Source organism: Archocentrus centrarchus, chromosome 4 (assembly GCF_007364275.1).
Source record: "Archocentrus centrarchus isolate MPI-CPG fArcCen1 chromosome 4, fArcCen1, whole genome shotgun sequence".
Taxonomy (NCBI): Eukaryota; Metazoa; Chordata; class Actinopteri; order Cichliformes; family Cichlidae; genus Archocentrus; species Archocentrus centrarchus.
Window position 1 is genome coordinate 26,500,007 of NC_044349.1, and position 27,251 is coordinate 26,527,257.

General features: G+C 40.5%; 2 protein-coding genes across 2 annotated transcripts; both read right to left on the minus strand.

Moving 5' to 3' along the window:
* On the minus strand, positions 1–8,991 carry LOC115778543 (cytochrome P450 2J2-like). The gene is made up of 9 exons (XM_030726618.1): positions 8,791–8,991; positions 7,918–8,080; positions 7,647–7,796; positions 7,211–7,371; positions 4,405–4,581; positions 4,168–4,306; positions 1,968–2,155; positions 457–598; positions 1–310 (listed from the first exon to the last, which is right to left on the minus strand). The coding sequence occupies exons 1-9, from the start codon at positions 8,989–8,991 to the stop codon at positions 135–137; spliced, it is 1,497 nt and encodes a 498-aa protein (XP_030582478.1). The 3' UTR covers positions 1–134.
* Positions 8,992–19,849: 10,858 nt separating this feature from the next.
* Positions 19,850–26,953, minus strand: LOC115778544 (cytochrome P450 2J2-like). The gene is made up of 9 exons (XM_030726620.1): positions 26,753–26,953; positions 25,504–25,666; positions 25,211–25,360; positions 24,757–24,917; positions 23,719–23,895; positions 23,485–23,623; positions 21,973–22,160; positions 20,488–20,629; positions 19,850–20,334 (listed from the first exon to the last, which is right to left on the minus strand). The coding sequence occupies exons 1-9, from the start codon at positions 26,951–26,953 to the stop codon at positions 20,159–20,161; spliced, it is 1,497 nt and encodes a 498-aa protein (XP_030582480.1). The 3' UTR covers positions 19,850–20,158.
* Positions 26,954–27,251: the final 298 nt, after the last annotated feature.

A 27,251-nucleotide genomic window follows, 5' to 3' on the forward strand; every position in this document is an offset into this window, starting at 1 on the left:
TGAAAAAAAATGAATTTATTTGATTTTATTGTGCACATCAGTCATACATGATTGGAATGTGGTGAAATCATGTAATTTCTCTATTTTCATTGTGCTGAGAAAAAAAACACCATCAGGTTAAGGCAGTTGATGTATCAACGTGTTACAGCACAGAGGCGGTAAGGTTTGGGACAATGTGCGCCTCCCAACCTAAACTCCAGACTGGGCTGCTCTCCAGCAGGTGGTGACAGAGAGAACCTTTGAAGGATGGAGGTGAAAAACAAAAATAACTCCATCCGGGCCAGCTGTTCTCCAAGACACACTCGCTTACCTGAGAATACACAATAAGACACAAGTTTTATTCAAACATAGATATCCACTCATATCACAGCTTTTACTGCATTTCTGCAGCAAGCCAAGGATACATGATATTTTGCCTTGACTAAACAGCATAAGGGGTGTTAACATCCAACAAACCTGCAGAAAATGGAAGGAAGGCATCTCGCTTGCGAAATTTACCATCCCTGTCCAGAAAGTGTTGAGGGTTGAAAGAGTGTGGAGTTTCCCACATCGACTCATCATGTAGGACTGAGTCCAGGGTAGCCAGGATCATGGTGCCCTAAAAAATATCTCAAATTAATCTTAAGAACTGCGAAACAAAAACAGAAAAAAAGTCTAAATTATTTCTGAAAATTGTGTGAATTTGCCAGGTGACAGAAGACCAGCTGATAGAGAAATGTTGTGTAGCATTGTTAAAAGCTCCAAAAGAGCTATTTGGTGTGTCATTGTATCAAAGTTTGGAATGTAAAATGCCTGTTAATTAAGAACCAGGAGCACCACAGTGCAGTGGTTGTTTTAAATCTCCACCCATCCATTTTCTTACACTTATCCAATTCAGGATTGCTGGGTGCCTGAGCCTATCCCAGCTGTCAAAGAGTAAGATGTGAGGTACACGCTGGGAAGGTCTGGATGTCGTTGGACTGTGGGAAGAAACTGGAGTACCCAGTGAGAACCCACGCAGACATGGGGAGAACATGCAAACTCCACACAGAAAGACCTGGCTAGATGGTGGATTTGAACCAGGACCATCTTGTTGTGAGGCACCAGTGCTAACCACTGCACTGTTTTAAATGTTTTAATTGTAGGTGTTAATAAATTAATGTTTTCAAAAAGTTCAGAATTATCTCCAGTATATTTTGTCTAGTGGCTTTTCCCAAATTAATTTTTCACTTTCAGTTACTGGTTTCAGTTCATATGAGCGCAGAAATAAACTTGCAGATCTTATCAATCCTTTTATTTGGTTTTCTTAAAGTTACATTGTCCTCACATGCAGGATTTCAGAGAACCTAGTGTGAAACCATTGTTGATTCAGTCCCATTTTGATAAAATGGTGGATTTTGTAAGATTTGGAGCCTATCCTCGCTGTCATAGGACAAAAGACAGGGTACATCCTGAAAGGCTGTCAGTCTCCTGCAGGGCCATAAGTGTATCATTATCTGTATTTATGAATCATTGTAGAAAGAGCTCTTCATTCATGGGGAGTTGTTTTTTACTGGGCCTACCTACAGCAGCAAAGATCTGAGAAACCAAACATAGTGAGGGCATAACTTCAAAAACAGAGACTAAAAGATGGACACAGCCACTGTGAAGTCATCCTTTGGTTTTGGTCTCTGCATTTTGATGCTTCAACATTAGTGATTTGGCTGCTGCCATTTTCCTTTCCCGGAGTCAGAAGTTACCATATATGGAAGACAGCACACACATGGTTTAGAAGCCCAATTTGGTAATTCAAATTTGAGCAACAAGAACACTATCCTCAGATATCAGAACCATTTTTAATCCAGCCTTTAAATGTCTTTTAGTTGTTTAGTTGGGTATTTTAACATGAGTGTGTGGGGGAATCAACTTTTGGAGCCAGTCTCAAGTGGCTGGACCAGAAATATTTTATTCAACAGTTATACTGCCAGAAATTCTTATACATTGTGTACCTTTGGGATTGTGTACTTATCCACTGTAGTGTCCTTGGTTGCCATACGAGCCACGTTGAGGGGGACGATGTTGGCCATTCTCTGTATCTCATGAATAACAGCATCAGTATAGGGCATGTTTTCTCTGTCACTCATAGAGGGCTGTCTGGATGAACCAACCACAGCATCGATCTCAGCCTGGACTCTCTCTGCACAGTGAACAGGAAACAATGAGAGTCTGTGTCAAGATTATTACAGTTAGTTAAGGCTGAGACAGAGAGTGAGTAAAACCACTCCAGGTCACTAAAGTAAAAATAAAATTTTAAGAAAAAAAATCTAAATTTATTAATGATACTGAATTATTACACAACTACCAACATAAATAGAAAAGCCATCCATTCTCTTCCACTCCACAGGGCAAGAGGCAGAGTGCACAGGTCGCCAACACAAAGAGACAGACAACCATTCACACCTATGGGCAATTTAGAATGATCAATTAACGTAACCCCAATACCTGCATGTCTTTGGACTGTGGGAGGAAACTGGAGTACTCGGAGAAAACCCACACAGACACAGGGAGAACATGCAAACTCTACACAGCAAGAATCTAACCCAGACCTTCTAGATGTCATTCTAGCTGTGAGGCAACAGTGCTAACCACCACGCCACCGTGCTGCCCTAAATAGAAGACAGGAAAATATGCAGGAAATGTCTTTTGAGTTTTAGTATTTAATCATTTGTTAACTAAACTTAAAGAATCAGACATACTCTGGAAACTAACTGAATCCAAACTGAAACCTAAACATTAAAAAAAAAATGATAAAAATGCTATAAAAATATATATATGTATATGACTATAATAAATTATTCTGAATTACATAAATGACTTACACAAACTACTTCTGATGCTTTTTCTCGTAATATAACACTGATGTGTGAGAGGCCCCCAGCAATATAAAGTCACGACAAGACAAAATACACAGTAATTTTGGAAATGTTACACACGTGCACCAGGGTTATTACAGTTAACGAAAACGAACGAAAATAACGAAAACTGAAATTGAAAAAACATTGTCGTTAACTGAAATAAATAAAAACTACAATTAAAAGGAAAAAACGATAACTAACTAAAACTGTATTGTGAGTTTAAAAAACTAACTAAAAATAACTGTAATCATTGTGGATTGATCATTTTTCCGCTCTCCGAGTTTAAGCTGGGAGCGCCGTCGGGCAGCTGTGTGCGTGCGTGTGCACGAGAAAGTGGCAGAGTCCACGCTGCCGCAACGCTGTGATTAACCTGTTCAGTTCTTGTGCGTTTCCGTCTACTTTATCAGTGAGAGAATAACAATCAGGAATAATAATTAAAGCATCAGTATAAGGACTCACAAATGTCAGCAAATTCCTGGAGGGAGACTGCAGTCGGAATGGACGTGAGGAAATGAAGGAAGTGGAAAAACAGGGACAAATATGTTTGCAGCCAGAAAACTGAGCACAAAGAGCGAGGACCCAAAAAAAAGTCCCAGCTGGCACCGCAGCACATGACCACAAGGTAATTAACACACACAACACACACAGCTACACAAGCATAAATGTGGACATGAGGTCGGACACTTGTTTTGTACAGAGGCTGCAAAGACCCTACAAGTTTAATCAGCGAGCATCTAACCAAGCTAGCTCCAAAGCAGAAACAGCTTCGGGTGGTGAGAACATTAGGATGCAGCTGGATTTGACCTTTGACTCCTTCAAAGAGTTTGTTTTTGTCAAACACCACATGTAGGTGTTGTTAATCTACTGCACTGACACTGGAGTTTATTGGGAGTTTATTGTAGAATTTATTGAGTTTGGGAGTTCATATTTTTCTTTGTTTCTCCCTGTTGATGTTCATGTGTGTCCTAATTATTACACATTTAGCATGTAGTGCTTCTGTCTTGTGAACTGTTGGTTGTTGAATATATTTCTTTATGGTATCTTGAGTTTTAATTACACAATAGTCACTTTTGTGCATTGAATCTTGCACCTGACAAAGTATGAAAATACTAAAACTACTACTGAAACTAACGAAACTAAACTAAAACTAAGCTTTAAACCTAAAATAAAAATGAGCAAAACCACTCTGAAAACTAATTAAAACTAACTGAATTTGAGAAACAAAAGTAAAAACTAACTGAAACTAAACGATAAGGTAAAATTCAAAACTATTATAATCCTGACATACACACACCTTGTATGTCAGGGTAATAGATCATGAAAAGCAGCCCCCAGTGTAAAGTAGTGGTAGTAGTTTCAGTTCCAGCAAAAAACAGGTCCATGGTGCAAGCACGTAAGTTGCTGAGAGCAAAACTTGAATCATTGTTCTCATCCTATCAGAGACACAAACAGCAGAAATTAAAATCTGTTGGTATATTTCATTACAAGACCAAACAGAACAAAGACAATAGAAATCAAGCCCAAAGCTCACCTTTCCCATCTCTATCAGAAAGGCATCAATATAGTCTCTTGGTAATGCTGGGTTAAGGTTTTCTTTGTGTTCTTTGATACTGATTTCTATGAAGTCATTTATCTGTTGTACCAGAGTGAACATCTTCTTATGAGGTCCAGGCAGCCACTTCATCAGCCAGGGCATTGCGTTGTACATCTACAGAACAGGAGAACAGTTATTAAATCATTCAACACTTTGGAAATCTGATTAAATCATCTTTTAACAAATAAATAAACATTAACATTCAAAGAGAGATCCACGTCTGTGTGCACCACATAGAAAGAGACATTGTAGTCAAAGCATTGAAATCTAACAGAAAACAGCAGAGGTGGTGGTAGAAATATAACTTCCAAAGGGGAAAATATTTTAAGGAAAAGTCACCAAGCTTTGTTTGTTTGTTTCAATAAGATTTAACTTGTGATTGTTTAAATACAGTTCATATTTCTCAGTGTCCGTTACACACACACATACACACAGTGTGACGGAGAAGCTAGAAGGAAGGAAGAAGGACATAAAAGTACAGAAATGTTTTAACATTGAGCAGAAATACTGCTGAAACACATCTGAGATGTTAAACTACATTTGGTGAAAAAGTTCACCAGGATGCACGAAACCCTCCAACTTCCCTTAGGAGGACCCTGGCTCTCCTACATAAGGAAAAATAAGTGTAGTGATGATGATTCCAGCTCAAGAATACATGGACATGTTTTCTTTAAAAAAATATTGAAAGAAGTGAGTCGTGTGGTGGTTAGCACTGTTGCCTCGCAGCAAGAAGGTCCGGGGCTCGGGTCCACCTTGGCCGGCACCTTTCTGTGTGGAGTTTGCATGTTCTCCCCGTGTTCTCCTGTGAGCACTCTGGTTTTGTCCCATGGTCCAAGGACATGTACCTTGTGGAGTTAAGTTAAATGGTGATTCTAAATTGCCCCTAGGTGTGAGTGTGAATGGTTGTGTGTCTGTGTGTGTTAGCCTTATGACCGGCTGGTGACTCGACCAGGGTGTAACCTGCCTCTCGCCTTATGACAGCTGGGATGGGTTCCAGCCCCCTGCAACCCTTAAAAAGATATGCAGGAGGAAATGGATGGATGAAACAAACCCCAATAGGAAAAGGAGAGATCGAGAGGTGTAATGTTGAGGCTAATGTGGGTGAGGAAATGCCTTCCTGATGACAATGACTTTTCTGCTGTGAGAACTGCTCCAAATCAATTGAGAAGCAACTGTAACAGCACTTAAAAAAAAAAGACATTTTTATGTGAGACTAATGATTCTGTCCTTATCTGTAGCTTAATTTCCATGATGAACAAGAAAATCTTCACAGCAAGACTTTTGAGCACCTCAGTCTTTGGAACTGTGTCCTTTAAAGCCATGAAGGCTGAAAATGCCTGTCTGAAAGAGGATACTGAAGAAGAAAAGCTGCTGGCCAAAGAAAAATGCGACAATGTAAAGGACTTATGTGAATTAAAGAAAGCTCTGGAAGAAGACAAAAGACGAGTCCAAGCAGCAAACATCGAAAACCTAAAGAAGGAAGCAGAAAACGTGAAGAAAGAATTACTGGCAGTACAGCAAGCAATTGAACAAAAGATAGAAGGTTTGATAAAGATGGACATGGGAGAGAACGAAATGATGGACATAGAGGGAAAAAAAGGTATGAAAAGGCGAATAAAAGAAGCAAAAAAGAAGCTCAACCTGAAAGTGGACGAGGCAAAGAAGAAGTTCAGCCTGAAAGTGGACAAGGCAAAGAAGAAACTAAAATTCAAAGTGGACGAGGAAGAGCAGCCGCTTTTAAAGAACCTTGTGGAGGACAATGTGATGTGAAGTGTGTCCTAACAATGCAAAGGTTGAGGAGAGTGATGGTTTCTCTCAGACTAAGCAGCAGTTTACTCTTCACTTTTTCATCATCTTCTTCACCTTCACCCCTCCACTTCCTCTTTCTCTTTCCCTCCCACCCCTTTTCTCTTTCTCTCCTCTGTTCCTCATCCCTGTCTTTCCTTCTCCCTCCCATTCCCTTTTCTCTTTCCCTCCTCTGTTCCTCATCCCTGTCTTTCCTTCTCCCTCCCATTCCCTTTTCTCTTTCCCTCCTCTGTTCCTCCTCCCTCTCTTTCCTTCTCCCTCCCATTCCCTTTTCTCTTTCCCTCCTCTGTTCCTCCTCCCTCTCTTTCCTTCTCCCTCCCATTCCCTTTTCTCTTTCCCTCCTCTGTTCCTCCTCCCTCTCTTTCCTTCTCCCTCCCATTCCCTTTTCTGTCTATTACCCCATCTCTTTCACACTCACCCCTTCTCACACCATGCCGCTTCCATCTCTCTTCACCCTCCTCTCCTCACCATGTTGAAACAACTTCACAGCATTGAATCAAAACTGTAAATATTTGCAAATGTACAAAGTTCAAAGTTACTTTTAAAGCATAAAAGGTTATACTTCATTTATAGCGATATAAGGCTTGAAAATAACTGCCCAGATAAGCTAAATAAGGAGTTTTAACATGGCTTAAAAATTTCTAGAATTGCTTCAAGAAGCACTACAGCTCCACTTACTTCCCTTTATGAGCTGATGGATTCTGATGTAAAAATTAGGATATTTATGATCAGATACTCTACTCTCTACTCTACCAGGAGACTGTGCTCCTAAAAACATAACTCCCAGGATCACTGGGATTCACACTCCACTTAAACTGAGAAAGACCGAAGAAGGAAATCAATTCACAGTAGATATAAGTGAATGTGACACGCATTTTGTATAAATCCTGATTTAATATGATTATTGCATGATGTGGCATGTTCAAAAGAGGTTTACCTGTGTTGACACGGTTCCCTGTAAGCGCAAAATTTCACTGAAGTTATGAGTAATGGACTGGTACTGCTTGTCAGTGTACTCAGATCGATTCCCAAACACCAAACAGCAGATGATGTTTGACACAGCATTGTTTATCAGTGGCTGGGCATTAAAGGGCTTTCCTGTAAATGAAAACAGAACATTTGGATATGACACATGAGATGTACCCCATATCAAATCAAAGTAAGCAAGTGCTATTGACTTGTGATAATCAGTCTCATAGCTTCAGCTCTATCATAGAGGATGGTGATTTTCTTTTAACTCGGTTTCTTTCCCATGCACTAATTTGTTTAAATTTTGCAGGAAAAACTAAACAAGTCACTGTAATAAGCAGCGAAATATTTAAACCCCCCCCCCCCTCCCCAATACAAGAGTAAAACAGCATAGATTGTTTTGCCTTGGTGTTGTGTGAAAGCTTCTGAGATATACTGGCACTCCTGCTGGATGTATAACTCCAGCGTCTTCTTGCCCAGACCAAAGTTTCTGAGTGTATGAAGAGCAAATCTTCTCTGCTGCTTCCATGCATAACCATTTGAACTCACAAGACCTTTGAAAACATAAAGACACCAAATTAGACTGGATGTAAGTGTCACAATTTTACTGTTTATTTTACTAAGTACTAATGAAATAGAAAAGAAAAACTGAAAGAGAAAAAGAAAAAACACAACCTTTGTTCCCAAATAAAGCTTCAAACAATGGTATGGTGGGACGATCTATGAAGTCTTCTGCTCGCTGGACCAGGGCTTCTTTCACAAACTTGTAGCTATTAATGACCACAATTCTTTGACCAAAGAGTCGAAGGGTGAAAATTTTTCCATATTTCTCTGCAAACTACAAAAAAGACAGTGGACAGGTGTTGTTGTTCAGTAGTAAGTTGATATATTTTCTAAGAAGGAAAACTTTAAAAATCTTATTCTTTCTGTGTCCCACCCAGCTTACATGTAACATTCAGAGGAATAATATCCCTCTTCTGCATTCTTAACTGAAAAATGTTAAGAATGGAGCAATGCTGCCTCACTAATATTATGTCTCTTAACAAGAAACCAAGCTGGAATCCCATGATAAAATGTTGATATGAGAATATGAGTGACCTAAAATGTGGCTGTAATTGAAGCCTCTTGAGGTTGGTTCCAAAAGCAACTTTAAGAGCACCAAACTAGTGAACTGCAATTCGCAACTTCCCTCTTACCACATACTTTATATTCTGACATAATGTTTTATGGCCTCAGTAAACCATTTTACTTTGAGTTTGGTGGTCAAAACATCTGGAAAAAAGTGTGACTAAAGGGAACTGAGGATAAAGTCCACTGAGTTAATGATTTCCAGAGTTTTCAGTAGGGTCTTTTATGAGCTTGATGTAAATTACTTATAAAATTTTCATTTTACTAACTATTGCATATATATTAAATATATTCTTCCATGAAGTAAAACTAATGGGTATTCAAAAATAGGTTTGAAGTTAGCAGGATCCCCAGGACGTTTCTTTAATCCTCGGATATTTTATTCTATGATAATAAAATAATAAAAGTTAAGACTCATACCTTTCTGAACTGCAGGTGAATTCTGTCAGGTCTGATGCGATGAACATCACCAAAAAAAGGAAGAGCCCACGGTCCAGGAGGAAAGTTTTTTGGTACTCTGTCCTTCAAAATATCAGTCAACAGCAGAAAAATACACAAAAATAGTAAAATGCTCCTGCCATCTAACCACTCCAAGCCAAGAACGTGGTATAATGTCTCCATTTTTTCACTTTTTGATTCTGAATTAAAGTAGTGTTTTAGCTGTGGTGCTACCTTGAAAGTGCAATCAGATAAATGGATGGGCTAATTTTTTACTAAAACACATCGGTCAAGATAAGATTGATGGTTGTTGAGATCTCACTTGTGTCCGAGGCTGGTCTTCAAAATAAGAGCATGCCACTAACAAAAACAGGAAACTCAACAAAAACAAGCAATACCACAATGTAGAAATATTCAAGATTCAAGATTCAAGAAGTTTATTGTCATGTACACCGCAAAACACTGTGGTTATGCTGAGCAATGAAATTCTTACTTGCGACTGCTTTACAAACAATTGAAATAAGCAACTAAGTTAAAATAAAATTTAAGAACTAGTATATTAGGAAAGTAAAAGTAGAAAATAAAAATAAATAAATAATAAAGCAAGTGCAATATATACAGATATATACAGATGAAAGAAAGGCAGGTAATCACAGTTTGGTAATCAGTCAGTGGTTCAGTAGCCCGATGGCCTGTGGATAGAAACTGTTTTTTAGTCTGGTTGTTCTTGCTTTTACACTCCTGTAACGTCTGCCAGATGGCAGGAGTGTGAACAGTGTGTGCTGTGGGTGGGTACGGTCGTTGATGATGTTGTGTGCCCTCTTTATTACCCGGGTATTATAAGTGTCCTGTAGTGATGGGAAGGCAGCTCCACAGATGAATTGTGCTGTTTTGATGACACGCTGGAGAGCCTTCCTGTCCTGACTGGTGCAGTTTCCATACCACACCGTGATGGAGTTTGTCAGGATGCTCTCCACAGTGCATCTGTAAAAGTTGCTGAGGAGCTTGGGGGATAATCCGAATTTCCTCAGTTTCCTTAAGAAGAAGAGTCTCTGCTGAGCTTTCTTGACAGTCTGTGCTGTGTTGTAGGTCCAGGTGAGGTCTTCACTGATGTGGGTGCCAAGGAATTTGAAGGTCTTCACTCTCTCCACCTGAGTCCCGTTGATGAATAATGGAGCATGCTGGTCTCTTCTCTTCCTCGGGTCAATAATCATCTCCTTAGTCTTCTCTGTATTTAAGGAGAGATTATTTTCCTGGCACCAGGACACCCGCTGGGCCACCTCTTCCCTGTAAGCTGCTTCCTCTCCCCCAGTAATCAGCCCAATGATGGTGGTGTCGTCAGCAAACTTGACGATGGAGGTGTTGCTTTGGGAGGGGATGCAGTCGTAGGTGAAGAGGGTGTACAGGAGAGGACTGAGCACACAGCCTTGTGGGGTCCCAGTGCTCACTGTCTTTGTTTCTGATGTCCTGGTACCAACTCTGACTGCCTATCTACATAGAAACCCTAACTACTGATTAAATAAATACAATTGAACTGATTATACACTTTCAGAATATATTGCATTATACTATTGTATACTACCTAACAATAGATGCCAAACTATGTAAACATTACTTTAACACTATACCTGGTAAAAATGTCTGTTGCATAATGGGAGGAATCATGAGAGCATGACATAAAGCCTGCAATTGACACTGAAGGAAAAATGATTATTTACAGTTTTTTAAAACCTTTGTTTTACCAGGTAAAATGTTTGAGAATCAGTTCTCATTTACAATCATGACCTGGAAAAAAATGAAAAAATTATAGTTGTGAAATTATATGTATCAAAGACAAAGAAAATGTATACAATCTGAGAACACAGAACCAACAACCATATAGTCCAGCAAAGTTATGCTATATTGTTGCCAAAAAATTTCACTCACCTGCCTTCACACACATTAACTTGAGTGACATCCCATTCTTAATCCATTGGGTTTAATTTGATGTTGCTCCACCCTTTGCAGCCATTACAGCTGTACCTCTTCTGGAAAGGCTTTCCACAAGGTTTAAGAGTGTGTTTATGGAAACTTTGACAATTCTTCCAGAAGTACATTTGTGAGGTCAGACACTGATGTTGGTCAACAAGGCCTGGCTTGCAGTCTCCGATCGGGTTGAGGCCAGTACTCTGTGCACACTCTTCAACACCAAACTCCCTCATCCATGTCTTTATGGACCTGCTTTGTGCACTGGTGCACAGTCATGTTGGAACAGGAAGGGGTCATCCCCAAGCTGTTCCCACAAAGCTGGGAGCATGAAATTGTCCAAAATGTCTTGCTATGCTGAAGCATTAAGAGTTCTTTTAACTGTGAGTAAAGGGCTGAGCCTGACTCCTGAAAAACAACCCCACACCGTAATCTGCTCTCCATCAAACTTTGCACCTGGCACAATACAGTCAGACAAGTTGATGAGAACAGACTTTTTTTTTTTAATTATTATTATCTAGAACGGAACAGTACAGCTGCAGTATTGAGTAGACAGAGTAGATGGTAGCATAACGGCCTCGCCATTAACAACCATTGAACAAATTACTGCTTCATATTTCAACACTCCCAATTCATTTTACAATGGTATTAAGACACAAGGTAATGCTGATATAATAAATTTAATGCAACTTGCAAGACTAACCTATTAGTCTTTTCTGTTTATAGTTTATTTTTGTCTTGCTATATTCAACAAAAAATATATTACCCATTTTATAACAGAACCACAAAGCAGAACATTCTATCACAGATTTACAATGGCAAAAGTCCAGTCTCTCTCCTAAGATACTCAAATTTCTGTCTTGCAAGAGGCTTTGTCAAGATATCTGCCTTCATGTCATCTGTTGGACAAGATTCCATCTTGATTTCATCATTCTGCACACACTCACGAATGTAATGATAACGAATGTCTATGTGCTTGGTCTTTGAATGGCTCACTGGATTCTTTGCTATTACAATGGCTCATTGATTGTCCTCCAGAATCACTGTAGGCGTTGTGACCATACCAAGATCACTCAGTAATCATCTCAGCCAGGTACTCTCTTGAGATGCTTGACTGGCAGCAACATACTCAGCTTCAAGTCAAGTCAAGTCAACTGGGTTTATTTGTCATTTCAACAATATACACTGTATAAAGAGGAAACAATGTTTTACCATGGATCCAGAGGTGTTACATATAAAGTATATCAAAACACAATTTACATTTAGTGCACATATATTAGAAGTAAACATCAAGTGCAGTTTCTACTTAAGGTAGAGCCTTTAAGACAAACAAGGGTGTGACACAACAGGAGACAGGGCATAGGTACATTTGTAGCAGAGCACTGGTTATATGAGTTGACACACTGCTGTCATAAGTTAAGGCACTGGTTATTATAATTTAACACTGGCTATTGTCAGTTAAATACACATTGAGGTGGAGGTAGGATATATAGAATTTAGCAGCAGAGAAAAAGTTCAGGAGTGCATTTCAGTTCATTGAAGTTTTGCTGTTCAGCAATCTGACTGCTTGGGGGAAGAAACTTTTCCACCTTTCTCGAGGTGTGGCAGCTATACTGGCATACCCTTTTCCTGATGGCAGTAGGGAAAAGAGTCCATGGGATGGGTGTGTTGTGTCCTTAACAATGCTTGTGGCTTTGTGTAGACATTGGGTGTTATAGATGTCAGAGAGGTTGGGAAGAGAGGTCCCGGTGATCTTTTCGGACATTCTCACAATCTGCTGCAGGGCCTTCCTTTCAGCAGCGGTGCAGTTTCCAAACCATGTTGTGATGGCACTGCTGAGGATACTCTCAATAGTCCCTCTGTAGAAGGTTGTCAAGAATGGGGAGGCGAAGTGGGCTTTCTGGAGCTTACTGTATGCAGGAAGTAGTCTTTTGCTGGCTTTCTTAGGCCACTTTTCCACAGACGTGGTTCTGGTGCCAATGCCAGTATTTGAACCGTTCAGCGGTTTTTCCACCATGAAAAAGTGGTGGAAAAAAACATTTTTTCCACCGTGCTCAGCCAAAAAACGGGTTCAACTTGGGCCCCGCAAACTAGCTGGTCTCGATCCAAGAACGCATGACGAAAGGGGCAGAAGGGTGTGACTCTGCCATCACAACATAACGTTTTCTACCATAATACATGTGTATTACATGAGAAAAGTGAAGCAATTTTCACAGCTGTGAAATAGGTTGGGCCCTAAGGCTGAACTCGCTGCTTTGTATCAATTCATTTCACAGATAAAAGGACGCAAAGTGCGTACTTGTCATCTTTCTCGTAATTGTTGTCTGTGTTAACCTCTGTGCTGCACACAGATGCTGCAGTAGTTTTGTTTGGACTGTAAAATATGTTAGCAGCACAAGAAAGGGGAGCATGTTCTCCCACGTTTGTGCCCTTTGGCTTCTGTGTCCAGACGAGGACCCACCCACAGTCATACATAAAGGATGATGCCAGCACTGGCACGAACACCAGCACCTCAGCGGTGGAAAAGTAGAAGCAGTGATGTGTGTGGTGTTTGTAGTCCACGAGAGGCTGTCTGTGATGTGGACACCCAGAAACTTGGTGCTGTGGACAATCTCAACTGGGAGGTCAGGAATGATCAGTGGGGTGTGTTTGCCTGGAGGTCACCTGAAATGAATGATTTCTTACTTTGTTTTGTCCACATTGAGGGACAGGTTGTTTTCAGCACACAGCTGCTGAGCTGTGGCACCTCCTCTCTGTACAAGGCCTCATTGTTCTCACTAATCAACCCCACCACTGTTGTGTCATCTGTAAATTTGATGATGTGGTTTGAGCTGTGTGTGGCTACGCAGTCATGGGTTAGGAGTGTGAACAGCAGAGGACTGAGCATGCAGCCTTGGGGAGCTCCTGTATTCAGCATGGTGATGTTGGAGATCCTATTTCCTATTTTGACTGCCTGTGGTCTTCCTACCAGGAAGTCTAGGACCCAGTCGCAGAGGGTGGTGTTCAGACCCAGCTGGGCTAGGTTCTCTACCAGCTGGTGGGGGATGATTGTGTTGAATACTGAGCTGAAGTCTATGAACAGCATTCTGGCATAAGTGTCTCTTTTGTCCAGGTGGGTGAGAGCCAGGTGAACAGCAGTGGTGATGGCATCCTCCGTGGAGCGGTTTGCTCAGTATGCAAACTGCATGGTGTCCATTGTGGCAGGTAGCTGGGTCTAGATGTGTTTCATGACTAGTCTCTCAAAGCACTTCATGATGGTGGATTTGAGCGCAACTGGGTGGTAGTCATTGAGACAGATCACTGTGGATTTCTTTGGTACAGGGATGATGGTGGTGATCTTGAAACAGGTGGGGGACAACAGTGTAGCTTAGACAGATGTTGAAGACATCATTCAGGATGTCAGCCAGTTAGTCTGCACATTCTCTCAGCACATGACCTGGAATTTGGTCTGGTCCAGCAGCCTTCGGTAGGTTGACTCTAAGCAGAGTTTTTCTCACTTTAGAGGTGGACAGATGTAGCACCTGGTCATTGGGATGGCTTTCCTTGCTACTCTGTCATTCTGTTTTTTAAATCTTGAGTAAAACTGATTCAGTGCCTCAGGAAGGGAGCTATCACCAACACAGGAGAGTGGAGCTGGCCTGTAATTGGTGATCGCTTGAATCCCCTGCCACAGGCGTTGTGTGTCTTTGGTATTTGTGAAGTGGTTGTGGATTTTCTGAGCGTGGGTGCGCTTTGCTGTTTTGATGGCCCGGGACAGCTTAGCTTTCACTTCCTTCAGAGCTGCCTCTTCCACCGACCTATAAGCAGCGTCCCTGGCTTTCAATAGCACCCTTACCTCTGCAGTCATCCACGGTTTCTGATTGGAACGTGTGATAATGGTAGCATAATGTGATAATGATGATAATTAGCGTGATAATCAGCATAACAGTGATGTAGTCGGAGTAACCCAGGTGGGGGAGGGGTGTGGCTTGGTAAGCATCACTGATGTTTGTAGTGCTAATGTGTTTGTGGCACTGGCACTTGGTGGGATGTAAACACCAAGTAGGAACACGGCCATGAATTTGTGGGGAATGTAGAATGGATGGCATCGAACAGTCACAAACTCCACCAATGGAGAGCAGAAGTTGGAGATGAGCACCACATCTTTGCACCAGTCAATGTTTACGTATATGCATAGCCCCCCTCCTCAAGTCTTAACTGACAGAGTAGCGTCTCTGTCCGCTCGGAAAGCTAGCAGGCCTGGCAGCTAAATAGCGAAGTCCTGTACACTGTTGTTCAGCCATGTTTCCACAAACACAAAGACACAGCAGTCTCAGTACTCACGTTGGGAGTTCCGCTGGGGTTTGATGTGGTCTAGTTTGTTGTCTAGTGAGCAGACATTTGCAAGCAGGATGGATGGGACAATTGGCCAGCTAGCGTTAGCTTTCCACCTAGCTCAAACTCCTGCCCTCTTGCCTTGCTTCAGCTTTCTCGCACACTGCTTTCGATGTCCTCTTACCTGGCCAGGCTGGTGTGCTTGTCTGCGTAGCAGGCGAAGCTTCTGTACTGTGTCGTATATTCCGTCTTCGATAAAGTTTCCTGCATAATTTCCGATCCGTACCAATGTGTCTCGGTGGTACACGTGCATGGGTTCGAATGCACATGTTCGCAAGGTTACTGCTACAGATAAAGTCTATGCCAGACAACAAAAACACCAACTTTATGATCTGGTGTAGCTGCTGCATCCGAACACGCCGCCACCCTTAAGTCCCTGCAGTTGAAAGTGCAACCGTTGTTTGTTTCTTGCTTAGCCAGCTCACTGCTCCTCCATTCAGTAGAAATATGTTGCCTATTGTTGAATGCAGGTCATCCTGATCTCCAGCCCAGTCAGCATCAGAGAAGCCAATGAAATCTTTGTTCCCTGAACAGTCATACTTCAGAGCAAGGTTAACTGTGCCCTTTAAGTATCAAAAAAATTCTCTTTACAGCAGTCACATGTGCAGCATTTGTGATTGCATTGAATTTTGACACAGTACTCACTGCTTGTGCTATGTCTGGTCATGTTGTCATCGCTGCATACAGTAGACTTCCTACCAAGCACTGGTAAGTACTTGGATTGACAGTATTACTGACACCATCATCCCTTTTCAGCTTTTCACCGATGTCAGCAGTGGTTGCTTTATCTATCCCATACTTCTGAAGAATGGTTTCAATATACTGTTTCTGATGAAGAAAGATGCAGTTTTCTGCTTTGTCTTGAACAACCAAGATTCCCAGGATATAGGACAGCTCATCCAAGTTCTTCATTTTGTAGCGCTCCTGGAGAGCCAGTTTGAACTCATCCATGCTTTCAGTTGACTCTGCAATCAACATCAGATCATCTACATAGACTGCAATTATATCCAGCTCCTGTGATGACCTCACAAACACACAGGGATCTGAGATGCTCTGTTTGAATCCAAGATTCTTCATGAATTGTGTGAATTCTTTGTTCCAGCAATGAGGAGACTCTTTTAGTCCGTAGATTAATTTTTTAAGCTTGTACACAAAAGGTGCTCCCCCTGACCTGGTTTGATGTATCCCTCAGGTTGTTCCATGTATATTTCTTCCTCCAGGTGTCCATTTAAGAATACAGTGACAACATCCATTTGATTTACATGTAGGTTATTCTGGATGGCAAAGGATAATAATGTACGAATTGAGCTAAAACGTATCACAGGTGAAAACGTTTCATCATAGTCAGCAACATACAGCTGTGAGTAACCTTTGGCAAGAAGTCTGCACTTGTATCATGTATTTATCCATATTTATTTTGTATTTATCTGCTGAAAAGAAGAGTTTATTCAACTGCGTTGCTCTGTTGGCAAACACTGTGTTTTACATAAATAATGCATTAATCTGCTCTGTCAGAGTTTTCTGACTACTTTTTACTTTTATTCCCTACATTTTTACAAGAATATCTGTACTTTCTACTACTTACATTTTCAAACAGACTTATTACTTTAGGTTTAACGCATCTGAGAGAAGTTTTTATTTCCGGTCACTGCGCCTTCAAAAATCAAACAATCTGAGCCTAAACGGAGAGATAATAGCACATAAGAGACAATTGTACTGGCGTATCCTCCATCACCGGGACATATTGCATACAAAGCAATTAAAGAGGCAAACCCATATAATTTATGTATCATTTATAGCACTATAATCAGGGGTTACAGTGAGCCAGGCCGAGGGCAGATGTTCATAGTTGTGTTTGCAGTACTTCAGCATCTTAGCTAGCAAAAATAAAGGGAGTAACATATGGCAGGTAATTTTAAATGCAGCGTTTCTAAATTCTAAATTAAGTCCCACAGGATCTTAGCTTGGTCATTCTCAACCACCCTTTGGGGCCTATCCCATTTTGACCTCAGGACTTCCAGGTCATACTCGACACAGATGTTCCTGTATACTATGCCGGCCACTTGGTTATTGCATTCCAGGTATGCCCTGCCTGCTATTATTTTGCACCCTGCTGTTATGTGCTGGATTGTCACAGGGGCATCTCTGTGCAGCCTGAACCTGGGGTCTTGCCTGTGTGGTACAGCTCAGCCTCTTTCGATCTTAGAGCTTGTTCTTGTGCTGCCATGATTAGTGCCCTCTGTGCTGTCTGTCAGTCCAGCCTTGTCCAGCCATTGGTAGGATTTTTCTATGTCAGCCACTTCTTCAGTCTGCTGATGGTACATTTCATGCAGAGGCCTGTCCTTACATGATGGTTCCTGTTCTTCCTCCTCTTCTTTCTTGGGTCTCTGCTGCCTGAGGTACTCACTAAGTGCATGATCCTTTGTGGCCATCTTCCTGATCTATTCATGGATCTTTGCTGTTTCATCTAGAATAGTGGTTCTGACACTCACTAGTCCTCGGCCACCTTCCTTCCGCTTAGCGTTCAGTCTCAAGGTGCTGGATTTGGGGTGAAACCCTCCATGCATGGTAAGGAGCTTTCTTGTCTTGATGTCAGTGGCTTCTATTTCCTCCTTTGGCCAGCTTATTATCCCAGCAGGGTATCTGACAACTGGCAGGGTGTAGGTGTTGATAGCACGGATCTTGTTCTTCCCATTCAACTGACTCTTCAGGACTTGCCTTACTCTCTGCAGGTACGTGGAGGTTGCATCTTTCCTAGCGGGAAGAAGAAGGGGAAGAAGAGGAAAAGGGGAGCTAAAAAAGACAATTTTGGGCTTCCTATTAAACATAAAATCCCAGAAGCTGTGAGAGGCCTTGTCATGCTGACAATGTGATGAGGGATATTCAAACATAGGGAGTGCTTTTAGCAGCTGATTGGATTGACAAAACATCAGAATAATAATGTTTTTGTTGTGTACGCTTTTTATCTGATTTCTGCAAACCCATTAGTAGAAGTAAATGGTGCTCTGTAACATGTTGAATGCATGATATGTAAGTGTAGCTCTTCTGGTTTATATGCAAAAAGAATTATCACTCTATCTAATTAGAGTTCTGCGTTGGTCCTATGTATGTGACTGGAAATCCCCTCTGAACATTACACTGTAATATATGATGTAACTACACATCCACAAGGATTGTGATTACTGCATAGGCTTCAAAGGTGATTTTCAGTTACCCACAAAAACCCGAGGCAGAAGTGTAATTCAGGCCTAACTGTTCACTCAATAAGTCAGTGGCCACAGCATTTAGCGTTTACTGCAAGGTAAAGTATTTACTCACCTGCCGTCACATGTTTATGAAATCATATTAATCCATAGGGTTTAATATGTCAGTCCACCCTTTGCAGCGTTAACAGCTTCAACTTTTCTGGGAAGGCTTTCCACAGGTTTAGGAGTGTGTTCATGGGAATTTTTGACAATTATTCCAGAAGCACATTTGTGCGGTCAGACGCTGATGTCGGATAAGAAAGCCGGGCTCACAGTTTCCGCTCTAATTCGTCCCAAAGGTGTTCTATCGGTCATGTTGATAGAGGAAGGGGCCATCCCCAAACTGTTCCCACAAATTTAGGAGCATGAAATTGTGCAAAATGTCTTGGTATGCTGAAGCATTAAGAGTTCCACTGTAAGTAAGGGGCCAAGCCCAACTCCTGAAAAATGAACCTCACACCATAATCTCCCCCTCACCAAACTTTACACTTGGCACAGTGCAGTCAGACAAGTACCGTTCTTTTGGCTACCAAACCCAGACTTGTCTACAAGGTTGCCAGATGGATAAGTGTGATTCATTACTACAGAGAACACATCTCCATCACTCTACAACCCAGGGGCAGCATGCTTTACACCCCTGCATCCAATGCTTTGCTTTGCACATGGTGATGTACTGTAAGGCTTGGATGCAGCTGCTCAGCCATGGAACCCCATTCCATGAAGCTGTTCTTGAGCTAATCTGAAGGCCACATTGAAGGTCTGAAGCAAATGACTCTGCAGAAAGTTAGTGACCTCTGTTTACTATGCACCTCAGCATCCGCTGACCCCACTCTGTCATTTTATGTGGCCTACCACTTTTTCACTGAGTTGAGTGCTGGATTTGGGGTGAAACTTTCCACACAGGTAAGGAGCTTTCTTGTCAGCAGTTTCTATCTCCTCCTTTGGTCACCTTATTATCCCAGCAGGGTATCTGATGTCTGGCAGGGCGTAGGTGTTGATTGCCCAAATCTTGTTCTTCCCATTCAGCTAACTCCACAGGATTTGCCTTACTCTCTGCAGGTTCTTGGCAGTTGCAGCTTTCCTAATGGCCTTTTCGTGGTTCCCATTTGCCTGTGGGATTCCAAGGTACTTGTAGCTATCTTCAATGCAATATTGCCTTCTCGTAATGCAGTCCCCTCAGTTCTGACTACCTTCCCTCTCTTTGTTACATCCAACTACACTTCTCCAGTCCAGATGACATTCCAGTGTCATTACTGTAGATCCTAGTGGTGTGGATCAGTGACTTAATGTCTCATCCACTCCTGGCACTATTAGCAGACCAGCAGCTGTTATATTTAATTTTAAATTGAATCATTTTTTTCTAGTTTAAAAATAAATGTTAAAACAAACAATAGTGTTTTGTTTTTATAGTTTCTCCTTTAATTATACAAGCCCTTAAATCACATATATATATCTATGGTGCAATTTCTGTGCAGAACACCTTCAAAGTTTGTTACCCTCAATCCAAACAGCCTTCACAAAAACCAGCGTCTATGTTATTCTGATGTATTTCCAAAACCTCACACTGAAAAAAATAAGTCATTTGAATTTATTTGATTTTATTGTGTACATCAGTTGCACATGATTGGAATGTGGTGAAATAATGTAATTTATCCTTTTCTCCTGAATTTTTTACAAATTTTTGGTGTCCCCCTGGAGGAGCTGATGGAAGACAGTTATTCATTGTGCCGAGAAAAAGACACCATCAAGTTAAGATAGTTGATGGATTAACGTGTTACAGCACAGAGGCGGTAAGGTTTGGGACGGCGTGTGCCTCCCATCTGAAACTCCAGACTGGGCTGCTCTCCAGCAGGTGGTGACAGAGAGAACCTTTGAAGGATGGAGGTGAAAAACAAAAATAACTCCATCCGGGCCAGCTGTTCTCCAAGACACACACGCTTACCTGGGAATACACAATTAAACACAAGTTTTATTCAAACAACTTACAAGATATCCACTTGTATCACAGATTTTACTGCATGTCTGCAATGTGCCAAGGCTACATGACATTTTGCCTTGGCTAAAATAACATACGTGGTCTTAACATCCAACCAACCTGCAGAAAATGGAAGGAAGGCGTCTCTCTTGCGAAATTTACCATCCCTGTCCAGAAAGTGTTGAGGGTTGAAAGAATGCGGAGTTTCCCACATCGACTCATCACGTAGGACTGAGTCCAGGGTAGCCAGGATCATGGTGCCCTGAAAAAAAACACAAAATAATCTTAAGGACTGAGAAACTGATACTGGAAAAAAAAATCAAAATTGTTTCTTTTTTGGAGTCACAAGTTACCATACATGGAAGGCAGCACACACATGGTTGAGAAGCTCAATTTAGTAACTCACATTAGTGGAAATGAGGCTTAGCCGACAGGAATTCATTGCTCCCTGTGTCTGCACAGTAGCCACACCCTAACTTTCAATCTTAAAAATCCAGATGGTGACTTACAGGTTTTAAATCTGTTTTTAATGCTGGTTAGTTGGGTATTTTAACATGGGAGTTTATGGGGATTGACTTTTCTCAAGTGGCTGTGTTGGGAATTCTTATCACTTTGATTTTAGTATTTTACTGTTACTATTTTTATATCATTTATTAGCAAATACATTAGTCACGCACACTGGATTAATGAACACTGTATGCTTTAGGTAGTAGGATAAAACTCCCTTGGATGCTCAGGGCCTCACTTTTATCTCCTGTTGAATCCACTCTCATCTATGTTTAGAGCTTCACTTTTATCTAATGCACAACTTTTTGTATTTTGTATCATTGTATCACCTTCAGGATATTCAAGTTGCTTAGGACAGTGTGCCCCTGAAATTTGGGTTGGAAGACCTACCTGTGTTTGTGAAATATGAATAAGTGTGGGAATAAATCTTGTATAAATCTTGCCCTAATGAGTTTTTTATAGCAGAAGTTATAGAGGGCTGACAGCGGGAGTATTTTTGGAGAGGTAGTTTCAGCTGAGCAAAGTCCTTCATATTGACAGCTGTTAGAACTGCTGTAGGTTATGAAAAGCCCCGGTGAACTGTGACTTTGAACCTAGCGGAACTAGTGGAGCCCATAGTGGGTTGGTCAGTGATCAGGTTTCAGGGGATTACACTTTATGCAAATAGAGACGGGTCAAAGGCAAGTGGGTAGTGACCATCTTTAGGTTATAAAAATGATGCGCTTGCTCTTTGTTACTCTCTTACTTTTGCTTTTCCCTTTCCTGTCCTCTTTTTCTTCTCTTCCTGTCTCTGCATCTTTCTCTGTCTTTGTTTCTCTCTTCTTTCTTCTCTCTCCCCCTTTGTGTGTGTATTTAGTCTTAGTGCTGTTACTATCTGTGTTTTGGTTTTTGCCTCTGTTTTGTGTAACCAATATGTCTAATAAACAGCCTGCACTGGAACCTGCGCATCACAGTGATGTTTTTTTTGAAATTTTGGTTTTAATTTTTGTCCAAAAGGAACCTGGGGACCCCTGAACTTACGACCCAACAGCTGGTCTTGTGGGCCAGAAATATTTTAATCAGCAGCTGTTCTGCCAGATGTTCATATGGACTGCATACCTTAGGGATCGTGTACTTATCCACTGTAGTGTCCTTGGTTGCCATACGAGCCACGTTGAGGGGGATGATGTTGGCCATTCTCTGTATCTCATGAATAACAGCATCAGTATAGGGCATGTTTTCTCTGTCACTCATAGAGGGCTGTCTGGATGAACCGACCACAGCATCGATCTCAGCCTGGACTCTCTCTGCACAGTGAAAACCAGAAACAATGTGAGTGAGTGAGTGAAACCTATTACTGATACTGAATTATTTCCAAACTATCAAACATAAATGGAAAAATATACAGGAAATATGTTTTCAGTTTTTGTAGACTATATTGCCAAAAGTATTCACTCATCTGCCTTCACATATTTGAACTTGAGTGATACACCATTCTTAATTCATAGAGTTCAATATGCTATGGACCCACCCTTTGCAGCTATAACAGCTTCAACTCTTCTGAGAAGGCTTTTCACAAGGTTTAGTAGTGTATATGGGATTTTTTTAACACTTTATTTATAGGATTTTTTGAACATTATATACAGGTTGCAAAAACATAATTGCTATCTGTGACTCTCTCTCTGCTCCGCACACAGATGTTGGTAGTTGTGTATGTTTTCAGCAAAAGAAACACAATTTGTAAAAGGAGACCATGTTCCACCTTGTTTGCACCCTTCCATTTCCAGACTAAAAACCACCCAATGGAACCAATGGAACCTGCACCAGCACTGGCACGAGCACCGGCACCTTGTCAGTGGAGACATGATATCAGGGCACTAGTACAGGGGCCATTCCCAAACTGTTCCCATAAAGCTGGGAGTATGAAATTGTCCAAAATGTCTTGGTATTCTGAAGTATTAAGACTTTGTTTCACTGGAACTAAGGGGTTGAGCCCAACTCCTGAAAAACAACCCCACATCATAAGCCCCCGTCCACCAAACTTTACACTTTGCACAATGCAGCCAGACAGGTACCGTTCTCCTGGCAACCACCAAACCCAGACTTGTCCATTGGATTGCCAGATGGAACAGTATGATTTGTCACAGATCCTGAGCTCGACCCATACAAATGTTTGTAGAAGCAGTCTGCATGCCTAAGTGCTTGTGTGCACCTGTGGCCATGAAAGTGAACCTGAATTCAATGATTTGGATGGGTGAGTGAATACTTTTGGGAATATAGTGTATTTGTGAATTTGTCAACCAAACTTGAAGAATCTTCTCTGGAAACTAACTGAATCCAAACGAATGAAATTAATTAAAACTCAACATCAAAGAATTATAACAACGCTTAAAAAAAGTACAAAACTCTGTTTTGTGCATTACAGTGATGACTTTCACAGCCTATTGTACAAATCTTTTTCTCACAGTTTAAGACTGTGTATATATAAGACCCCCAACAACAGAGACTTTTTTTTTCACAAAATACACAGTAATGTTACACACACACACACACACACACACACACACACACACACACACACACACACACACACACACACACACACACACACACACACACACACACACACACCTTGTATGTCAGGGTAATAGATCATGTAAAGCAGCCCCCAGTACAAAGTTGTGGTAGTAGTTTCAGTTCCAGCAAAAAACAGGTCCATGGTGCAAGCAAATAAGCTGCTGAGAGCAAAACTTGAATCTTTGTCCTCATTCTATCAGAGACACAAACAACAAAAATTAAAATCTGTTTTATTTCATTACAAGACCAAACAGAACAAACACAATAGAATTCAAACCCAAAGCTCACCTTTCCCATCTCTATCAGAAAGGCATCAATATAGTCTCTTGGTAATGCTGGGTTAAGGTTTTCTTTGTGTTCTTTGATACTGATTTCTATGAAGTCATTTATCTGTTGTACCATAGTGAACATCTTCTTATGAGGTCCAGGCAGCCACTTCATCAGCCAGGGCATTGTGTTATACATCTATAGAACAGGAAGAGAGTTATTAAATCATTCAGCACTCTGGAAATCTGATTAAATCATCTTTTAATGAGTGGATAAACATTAATGTTCAAAGAGAGATCCATATCTCTGTGCACCACATAGAGACATTGTAGTCAAACAATTGAAATCTAACAGAAAATTCCACAACAGCAGAGACAGTGGTAGAAATGTAACTTAAAAGGGGAAAAATATTTTGGGGAAAGGTCAGCAAGCTTGATTTGACTTATTTGATGATTTGCAGTTCATATTCCTCAGTGTCCATTGAAATTAAAGTTGATTTAAATAATGCATCAAAATAACTGTCCAAATAAGGACACATGGCTTAAAAGTTTCAAGACTTGCTTCAAGAAGCACTACGGCTACACTTACTACCCTTCATGAGCTGATGGATTCTGATGTAAAAGGAGGCTACCGGGGTACCACGAGTACTTCTGAACACTCTTTTGCTCAAATATATCTATTATGGAGAATCCAGTGAAGAGATCCAGTAAAAGAACACAGCTCACTTTAAGGCAAACTGATTTTACCTCTGTGATTGCCAACATGGGCTTGGAACACTACAGTATATGGCTCACAGGTGAAGCCATCATTTTCTGAAGGTGCTCACCTACAACCTATAACCTTCTAGTCTTGACACTAAGACTGACTTTGGTTACCTCATTTCTGCCCCTCACAACTTATCTGCCATTAGAGATTCTACCAGGAAACTGTGCTCCCAAAAACATAACTCCCAGGATCATTGGGATACACGCTCGACATAAAAATAAGAACGACTTAGTAAGGAAATCATTTTGCAGTAGAGGTGTTTAAGTGCAATTATTTAATTAGAAGGAAGTTCACCTGTGTTGACGTGGTTCCCTGTAAGCTCAAAATTTCACTGAAGTTACCAATAATGGACTGGTACTGCTTGTCAGTGTAATCAAATCGATTCCCAAACACCAAACAGCAGATGATGTTTGACACAGCGTTGTTTATCAGTGGCTGGGCATTAAAGGGCTTTCCTGTAAATGAAAACAGAGCATTTGGATATGACACAGGACCCCAAGTAAACCAAGTACCCCTTATCACAACAAAGTAAGCAATTTCTGTTGGCTTATACAAATCAGCCTCATAAATTCAGCTCTTTTTCAGATTTTCTTTCTGATTTTCTTTTAAATCAGTTTCATTCCCATGCACTAATTTGTTAACATTTTGCAGGAAAAACAAAACAAGTCCATGTAATAAGCACTTAAATAATAAAAAAGAATGAACGAATAATGATTCACAATAAACTAGCATAGATATTTTTTTCTGCCTTGGTGTTCTGTGAAAGCTTCTGAGATATACTGGCACTCCTGCTGGATGTATAACTCCAGGGTCTTCTTGCCCAGACCAAAGTTTCTGAGCGTATGAAGAGCAAATCTTCTCTGCTGCTTCCACAGATAACCATTTGAACGCACAAGACCTTTGAAAACATAAATACACCAAATTAGACTGGATGTAAGAAACTAAACACTTGCTAAATGCTAATATCTCTCATTTAGTGTCTCAATTTTACTCTTCACTAACTAAACTGGAAAGAAAAACTGAAAAAGAAAAAAACACAACCTTTATTCCCAAATAAATCTATAAATGATGGTATGCTGGGACGATCTATGAAGTCTTCTCCTCGCTGGACCAGGGCTTCTTTCACAAACTTGTAGCTATTAATGACCACAGTTCTTTGACCAAAGAGTCGAAGGGTGAAGATTTTTCCATACTTCTCTGCAAACTGAAAACATGACAGTGGACAGGTGTCATTAGTTAGTTGAAAAATTTTCTAAGAAGGAAAACTTTGTAAAGAAGGGACGAAATCTGACTTAATTAAAATGTAGTTATTAACATAATTATAAAATGTTTTTTCCTCCAAACTTTAAGTCCCTTATACTTATTCAGAGGAATAATATTGCTCTTCTGTATCCTTAATAATTTTAGAATATTGTACCAATGCTGCCAATTGCAGCTCAAACTCTTATATGCAAAGTTATATATTTACTGTACCAGTCAATAGTTTGGTCACACTCACCCATTATGGGTATGTCCAAACCTTTGACTGGTACTGTATATGTATATATTTATTATATTACTATTGTGTCTCTCATGTGCTCTTTTAAAATTAATTTTTGTGTGTTTCCAAAATGATCACTTATTCTGTTTATCTATTTTACATGAGGATGTTTCCCTCTATTTTCCCCGGCATCTGTTGTGTTCAGCAAAGGCAGAATTTCATTATACAGGGAAACATTTTTCTTTACTGTCCATATGACAATAAAACTTGAACTTGAAACTCACTAAAAATTGTGTCTCTTAACAAGAAACCAATCTGGAATCACATGAGTAAATGTTCATTTGAGAATATCAGTGACCTAAAATGTGGCTGTAATTAAAGCTTCTTGAGGTTGGATCCAAAAGGCAGCCTGAACAGCAGCAAACTAGTAAAGTGCAATTCACAATTTCTGTCTTACTGCAGAATTTATATCTTGACATAATGTTTTATGGCCTCAGTAAACCATTTAGATTTTTCTGAGTTTGGTGGTCAAAACATCCAGAACAAAAGTGTGAACAAAGGGAACTGAGGATAAAGTCCACTGAGTTAATGTTTTCCAGAGTTTTCAGTAGGGTCTTGCCTGAGCTTGATGTAAATTACCTCTAAAATGTTCATTTTTACTATTACATACATGTTACATATAATCTTACATCAAGGAGAAGTAATGGGTATTCAAAAATAGGTTTGAAGTAAACAAGGTCCTTAGGATGTTTCTTTAATTCTTTGGTATTTTATTGTATGATAATGTAATAATAATTATAAAACTCATACCTCTCTAAACTGCAGGTGAATTCTGTCAGGTCTGATGCGATGAACATCGCCGAAAAAAGGAAGAGCCCACGGTCCGGGAGGAAAGTTTTTTGGCACTCTGGTCTTCAAAATGTCAGTCAAAAGCAGAAAAATACAAAAAAACATTAAAATGCTCCTGCCATCTAACCACTCCAAGCCAAGAATGTGGTATAATGTCTCCATTTCTTCACTTTTAAATAAGGTAGTGTTTTAGCTATGCTGCCACTGTGAAAGTGCAATGAGATATGTGGATGGACAGTTTTATTACTGAAACTCATAGGTCACTGGTGTCAGGGGCTGGCTTTCAGCATATAGCATGTCATTAAAAAAAACAGTAAACTCAAGAAAAATACGCAATACCACAATGTAGAAATATCTAAATAGAAACCCTAAGTACTAATTATACAATTTCAGAATATATTATATTACAGTTCTGTAGGAACTTAACTATGTAAGCATTTTTTTAACACTAAAGCTGGTA

Coding starts and splice junctions, on each gene's coding strand:
- LOC115778544 (XM_030726620.1), bottom strand. CDS start 26,953: ATGGAGACATTATACCACATTCTTGGCTTGGAGTGGTTAGATGGCAGG. Junction 23,624..23,718: donor TTCTGATAGAGATGGGAAAG/GTGAGCTTTGGG, acceptor TGTCTCTGATAG/AATGAGGACAAAGATTCAAG. Junction 20,630..21,972: donor ATAAGTACACGATCCCTAAG/GTATGCAGTCCA, acceptor GTTTTTTTTCAG/GGCACCATGATCCTGGCTAC.
- LOC115778543 (XM_030726618.1), bottom strand. CDS start 8,991: ATGGAGACATTATACCACGTTCTTGGCTTGGAGTGGTTAGATGGCAGG. Junction 2,156..4,167: donor CTATTACCCTGACATACAAG/GTGTGTGTATGT, acceptor TTCACTGTGCAG/AGAGAGTCCAGGCTGAGATC. Junction 599..1,967: donor ATAAGTACACAATCCCAAAG/GTACACAATGTA, acceptor GATATTTTTTAG/GGCACCATGATCCTGGCTAC.